Source organism: Stegastes partitus, unplaced genomic scaffold (assembly GCF_000690725.1).
Source record: "Stegastes partitus isolate 25-593 unplaced genomic scaffold, Stegastes_partitus-1.0.2 Scaffold196, whole genome shotgun sequence".
Lineage (NCBI taxonomy): Eukaryota > Metazoa > Chordata > Actinopteri > Pomacentridae > Stegastes > Stegastes partitus.
In genome coordinates this window covers 500,596-507,785 of record NW_007577927.1, presented here as the reverse complement: position 1 = coordinate 507,785, position 7,190 = coordinate 500,596, and the positions used below count along the sequence as shown (strand labels likewise).

The following is a 7,190-nucleotide window of genomic DNA, read 5'->3' as shown; positions in this document are numbered from 1 at the left end:
AAAGCCGGTCCTCAGATAAAGCCGGTCTTCAGATAAAGCCGGTCCTCAGATAAAGCCGGTCTTCAGATAAAGCCGGTCCTCAGATAAAGCCGGTCCTCAGATAAAGCTGGTCCTCAGTTAAAGCCGGTCCTCAGATAAAGTGGTGTCAGTGCACTGGGTGGTGCTGCTGGAGGAGGAACGGAGCTGCTGAGGTTATGAATGAGGAAACGTGAGGTCATGAAAACACTCTGTGTTGTTTCAGCCTCGCTAACGAGACGAGGCGTCCGTCATCCTTCATCCTCCGTCAGCTGATTAACTGGAGTCATCACTTATTCCCTCACATCATATTTACAGCTTCATGTTGGTGGTTCATCTTTTATTCTGTTTTCTGCTGGGCGTCAGTCTCTAGTTCACCTCCTACATCCTGGTCAGCTGCTTTAAAACAGTTTGACTGCGTCGTTTAAATAAAGTTTGGTTGAACCCTGACCACAGATCTGATCATCAGAACGCAGCTTGTCTTCAGGTTTTAATGACCTTCATAGAAACCACAGAGTCGACACGTTATCCACTGAGTTCAGCTTAAAAACTATAAAAACGTTGTTTCAGTTTTATTGTCTCGGCTACGATGAGCAGCTGACGTTTATTTAACGTTGTCTGGATGTTCTACAGTCACTCATGAGGTTTCATGAAGCTGCTCCTTCTGTCCTCGTCGTCTGGGTTTTGCCTTTTTTTTAACAAGTGGTCATTTCACATCATTTAGTTTCTTCTTCAGACCGTCTGGTTTCCTTCCATCAGTCCTTTTGTGGACATCTCGAGTCCCTTTGTGTGTTGTCTTGAGGTCATTTTAAGTCAGCTTTTGGTCATTTTATCTCTTTGTAATCACTGTTAACCCACAGTGGGATTGTTTTGACCGTCGCAGCGGTCATTCTGAATCCCTCCTTGGTCCTTTTCTGGTCATTTCAAGTCTGGTTCTGGTCATTTTGAGTCTCCTTGTGGTCATTTTGAGTCACTTTCTGATCATTTATGCTTCTTCGTTGTCATTTCAAGATGGTCTCTGCTTGTTTTAAGTCACACTGTGATCTGATTCTTCTTTTTTTGGTCATTTCGAGTCACTTTGTGGTGTTTTTTGCTCATTTATTGACATTATGAGTCTCATTTTGGTCATTTTAGGTGTCTGTGGTGATTTTCAGTCACTTTGTAGTTATCGTGGATGTCTTTGTGGTTGATTTCAATTTCTTTTGTTAGTTTTTTGTGGTTGTTTTTCTTCCTTTGTGGTTGTTTAAGTCTCTCTCAGTCATTCTGAATGTCATCATGGTGGGTTTTAATTCCTCTGGAGTCGTTCTGAGCATGTTGACATGGTTTTAAACGTCATTCTGAGTCTCTTTATGGTCCCTGTGTTCGTCTCTGCAGCGCTTTACTCTCTCTTTGCAGTGGTCTGGCCTCTACTTTGCATTCGTCTTCATCGCGTCCTGCCTTTCTGGTCAGTTTGCATCTCCTTCTCTCTCTGCAGCTGTTTTCTATTTGTGCTCATGTTGATGTTTGCTGATATTAATGCGACGCCTGTTTCCAGCCTCTTTCATGCAACCTGCCGCGGAGCATTCGATCCGCCGCGGGCCTCACGTCCTGCTCTCAGCTCCGCTCGGTGGAGCTCGGACGGATTCCTGGCGCTGACGAAGCCGCAGCAGTTTTCAATTTCTCCCATTTTTCACTTCATTTATTTCGCCTAATGCGTTTAAAAAGACGAGCCGGTCGTAAAAGTCGACGTTGTGTTTGTGTCTGAGGGGAGAGGTGATTTACAGCAGAGCTCACTGGGTTCCTGTGAGTCCTGGATGCTCGTCTAAAGATTTTCATTTGTACCAAAGCTTCAGCCTTTTGGTTATTCGAGCCGCTGTTTCCCTCCTGCTCTGTTGTTCTTGTTCTTAACAGCAGTAGATGTTTGAGATGTTTGTGGTAACGTGGACCTCTGCAGCGGCGCATTTCTCTTATAATTATTATTATCGTTCACGTTTGTTGGTTTTGTTTCATTCAGTTCGACCGACGACCCAGAACGATCCCACACCGGCTAACGTTACCGACGGGTTCTGATGACGTTTCCAATCAAACATTTTAATTTAATGTTCTGAGAATGTTTCAGGCGTTCCTCTGAGGTTTAACGTGAACCGAGACAGAACGTTTAACATTCAGACGATGTTTTTCACTTTTAATCTAAGACCAACGTGTTGCACTTTATTTACGTTTTGTTGGTCTTCAGGAGGTTTTTGTTCGCTTCAGCAGCTCGATCTAAATATTCTGTTGTCTGACATCAATGTAATAAAACTACTGGAGGTCACGTTTTGTTTTTGGAGGCATTTCTGGTCGTTATCGGATTAAATCTGCTGCATCTCATATGGTAAAACGTTGCTTCGGGTCAGTGTTAGATTTAGAAGCTGAACCTCTGACTGCTGTGGTGTTTTCATCTGATGCTGAACCAGCTTGGATCAGACGCTGTCGCCCTTCTGTGTGATGTAGAGATGAACCGATCATCAGTTTAGTTTTACAGTCATCGGTGTCGTTATTTACACTGATTACTACAAAATAAAAGCACAGTTTTGTCTCTCATTCAGCCTCCTCTCTCTCTGCCGTCTCAAGTGATGCCAGCCTCTGATTGGCTGGTACGTGTCACGAGTACCAGCCAATCAGTGAAAGCCATTGTTTACGCAGAGAGACAGAGGAGCACATTTCCAGCAGGTGATGTAAGAGACGTTGTACTGAACACAACAGCATTACACAAACATTCATAGTGTGTCTGTTACACAATGGTTCACTTCTAACTGTTAACAAGTGGCTCAAACTCATTCTGCTGACAGCGCTAGGCTACGGCTCATGCTACGGCTCATGCTACGGCTCATGCTAAGAAGCTAGCTGTGGAGCTCCGTAGCATGTTTCTGAAGTCGGATTAACTTTAACTCTGTTCTAACCGACAGACTCGTCTTTCTGCAGACACTGAACAAGAAGCACAAACGTGTCCACGCGTCAGGCCGTTAGCTGCTAATGGCTATGCTAGCGGCTAGCGGCTAAGCTAGGAGGTAGCCACACATTAACCTGAAGCAGCGTCTGGAAAACAGTCATTAATAATGTCTTTAAGTATCAGCCTTATATAAAAAGATCAACGAAACAAATTGTTATTGATCCCAATCGATCGATCGATCAGTAAATAGGAAAGCACTGTGATGCTCCAATGTCATGACTTCAGTTACAGTCATGAAGAAGTCTTGCTATAAATGCTAGCTTCCGGCTATCACATGCTGTTAATAAATAACTTTTAATCTGTTCGGTATCAGCCTTTCCCGATCACCAATAATCAATACTGACATCAGTCCTGACCAACACCCCTCGACCCCTGATGTGACGCTGCAGCAGTTCTGCTCATTCTGATGGTTGACGTGTTTGAAGACAGAACCTGGACGTATAACCCCCTGATGTTCTGCTGAACCCGCCCTCCCAGGTCCTCAGTACCTCTTGCTGGAGGGGAAGAACCTGGAGCAGGTCTGGCCGTCCCAGGAGCAGTACGGGTCTCTGGCCAGGCAGCACTCGGCGCAGTCGGACCCGTACAGCTCGCATCTCTGGAGGCTCAGCTGGACGACGCCCAGCTCGCTGGACACGTACAGATGTTGCTGTGGAGGAAAAAACAACCGGGTTGTGAGAATTCAACCTCCATTCATCTGAACTGGAGCTGTTAACACGTCCAATAAGGCTGCTTTCTGATAAACGTCTCTGATACAAACAAATCAGAACCAGAACCGGGCCGGCGGCTGAACTCACCCTCTTGGTGGACAGCTTCATGCTCAGGATGGGAGTCGGACTCTGTGGAGCAGAAACAGAAAACAGATGATGAGGTTCATACATCAGGTGCATTCATGAAAACCGCAGATAAAGATGTGATTGATGATCAGAACCACCCGGTTCAGGTCCAGTCTGGTGTTGCACAAGTCAGAAAAAAGGCTCTTTAGTGAGTAAATACAAGAGACTCGTGTGCAGAAGAAGGAGCTCTGTCGGGTCAGATTGAAGTGATCTGGACGGTTTGACTGATTCAGAGATAATTAATAATCGGTTCAGGGGGTTCCTGAGAAAACAAACAGACTCGATTATGATCTGAGAATCTGCAGAAACACTAAAAGTCCTGCTTTTAACATGCTAATTAGCATCTCCTAGGGTCCAGTGTGGATTTCAGGTCATCCCAGTTTTGCTCGTTGTCGTCGGTTCAGACTCTTTGTCTTTGTCTCTCTGCCACTAGTTCACATGTATCTGGGTTTATTCAGAGGTTCTGTCTGGTTTCCTTTCTGGTGGTTTGGACTCTTTGGACCTCATAAGAAGCATTAAAATCATTACAACACACCGATAATTAATATAATGTCAGGTATGGAGTCTAGTTTGTGGAGTTCATCAAACACCTGCAGCTTGTTGTTGTTTACGATGTTTACAGCTGATGCATCTAAACAAGAAGAGAACGCTGTGATTTAAAGGAACCGACGGTTCAGACCTGGTTCTGTAAACACAGGATGTGAACCTGGTCCTGTATCTGTTATGACAGATTATAATGACTGTAAGTCTGCAGCTCTGTGACCGACTGGTCGAGTTCTGACACACAAGCCAGTGAATCCTTCAGCAGCAGTGACCTCTGACTCCCTGCAGGAATGTGGGTCGACCCGTCTGAGAGGAGAACATCCGTCAGGGGAGGAATTCCTCCGACTGACGTCAGAACTCTCATAAGCTCCGTCTTTGCAGCTCGTTGGCTCGTTTCAGCGCCTTGGAGGGAGTCGACGACCTCTGACCGACCGAACCGAGAGGCGGTACGAGGAGGTCCGGTTCTGTGTTCTGTCTGTCGGCTGCTGCTCTGTTCCTGCTTCAGAGTCGGGAACATCCTGTTTGTTTGTGGAGCTTCACCTGTTTGGCTCCGGCGCTGCCAACGTTTAGTTTCCTCGTTTTATCTGCTGCTTCCTTTGGCTCTCACGTGTCAAACATCCTCGGCTCTATTTCTGTCTTCACGCCACATTCTCTCTGTTCTGTCTGTGCAGATTCTCAGTCATCCGGGTCGTGGTTCTTCTGTGATTCTTCTTCTCTCTGTTCTCCTGATGGAACCCGTCTGAATGAACCCAGTCTGACTGGTTCTGAACGTTTCTGTATCACTTTAAACACAAAACGAGTCTGAACTGCAACAACAGGCACAGTTAACCACGTTTCAGCACCGGTATCGGTCCAGAAACACCAATACCAATAAACCTATTACAAACACAGCAGTTAGTAGAATTACAAACTATGATTTAAATTACATTTAAAAAGCCGTTTGCTGGCAGCACCGTGTATGGGAGGTGAACTGATGAGACGTCTGGATTTAAGGAGGATTTAAAAAATATGAAACCATCTAAAAAAAAGAATATTAAAAAATGATCAGCTGGAAATATAATAATGTGTTCTGGAGTTTCTAGAGAGACATAAAAATCTGAGGTTGTATGTAAACAGGAAACAGACGTGAAGTGACTTCAGGTTTTGGGTTTGTTTTGTTTTATGTCTTTATCTCTTTTTTTGCCTTTATGCAGCTGCAGCGTGTCTGACATGAGATGAGATGAGATGAGATGAGATGAGATGAGATGAGATGAGATGGTCTGATGAGCTGCTGCCAGGTCAGATTCTAGTTTTTTCGGGTCATTGCTTGATGTTCTGTCCAACCTGTGGATCAGATGGCGTCTCTGTCCATCATCTGACTGACGAGCACTTGAACAGAGACGCTGGTATCTGAAGCAGACCTCTCCCCGGTCCGGTCCGGTCCGCCCTCCTCCCTCCGTATTTACTCCGAGGATCTTGGGAAATATGTGCCCTGATATCTGTTTTTGTGCTCAGCGGAGTTCTCGCGGCCAAAAAATGTTCCGCTGGAAACAGAACGTCCTGTGATGCGGCAGATGGGCACCACGGACACCAAAATAAAACTTTATCCATAAAAGTCCTGGACGGAGTTCTGATCGGGACCGGAGGCTTAGAGGTTCTGTGGGAGAAGAGCTGAGTCCTGACAGCATTTATTTACACTGGACAGGAGGTGGAAACAGGAGAAGACCTGGTTCTGTTCACTGAGCTCACCTGGAAGACGGTCAGCTCCTCCAGGAGGATCTCCTCCGAGTCCCAGTGGTCTGTGATGAGCGACACGGTCTTCACCACCTTCCCGTCATCTGGAACACCAGCACAGGAGAAGCAGAGCATCATCATCTGTAGATACAACTCTAGAACGGACCGGTTTACTCAGATTCAGGCTGTGAAGCCGGACTGCTGCCTCCAGCGCCGACCTCAGTCCGACCCGTGGCCGGTTCAGGTCTATAGTCTAATAGTAGAACGAACCGCGGTGGCGTGAACACGTGACTCGGCCCGCCATGTTATCTCTGACCCTGATCCATCAGACGGGAAGCTGGAGGTGCATCCAGGCGGAACCGAGTGGAGACATGCCGGGCTTCGACCAGGCAGGTGGAGACGCTTCAGAGGAGACGGATGACGGCGTCGCAGCACCTTCAGCCTCTCAGCTGTGGAGACCTCCGTAGTTAATCAGCCAGATCATAAATACCTGATGAAGCTCAAAACGCTGCGTCTGCCTCCTCTGAGCCGCCTCCAGCACGACGTCGGACACGCAGCAGACTCGTTGTAATGACGGGTTCAGATAAAAGTTCTGGAAAGAGTTTGTTTTTGTTTGTTTTCTGTCGCTGCTCGTGTCTTTAGAGTTTGATTCCAGATTAACATTAAAAGATGAGAAGTTTTCTGAACAACAAGCCTTCAGCCTGTTTCAGCAGCAGCAGGATTATTAACACTCTGTTAGATATAAAACATAAATAACAAGACAGAAGTTTATCTGTAACTATAGCTTCAACATGAAGGGACGTGTTCCTATGAGCTCAGAGTTGAAATAAACGACCCCACGGTGCAACAAGGAGCTGAAACGGAGGCAGCTGATCGATAATTCAGTTCCTTGTCAACTATTAAATCAACCATTGATCACTGATTAATCAGTTTCTGTGTTTTTAAAGATAAAAAAACTTCTGAATTACAGTTTCTTAAATGTGGATATTTTCTGGTTTCTTTCCTTTGTCATGACAGTAAACTGGACAGAACACGTCGTCTTCGGGTTCAGGAAACATGAGCTGACATTTGTGTATATTTTATAAACCAGACAGCTAATTGAGAAATTAAATGAC

General features: G+C 45.8%; 1 protein-coding gene across 1 annotated transcript in view; it reads right to left on the bottom strand.

Annotated features, from left to right (window-relative positions):
- LOC103356383 (semaphorin-3D-like) overlaps positions 1-7,190 on the bottom strand; it is a 44,338-nt gene that overhangs the window by 10,500 nt on the left and 26,648 nt on the right. Inside the window, exons 11-15 of the mRNA XM_008280490.1 lie at positions 6,392-6,477; positions 6,091-6,248; positions 3,781-3,822; positions 3,471-3,632; positions 2,937-2,961 (exon numbers count right to left, since the gene is read on the bottom strand). Of these exons, the coding sequence (XP_008278712.1) occupies positions 2,937-2,961; positions 3,471-3,632; positions 3,781-3,822; positions 6,091-6,248; positions 6,392-6,477 (473 nt within the window). The remainder of the gene's footprint in view (positions 1-2,936; positions 2,962-3,470; positions 3,633-3,780; positions 3,823-6,090; positions 6,249-6,391; positions 6,478-7,190) is intronic.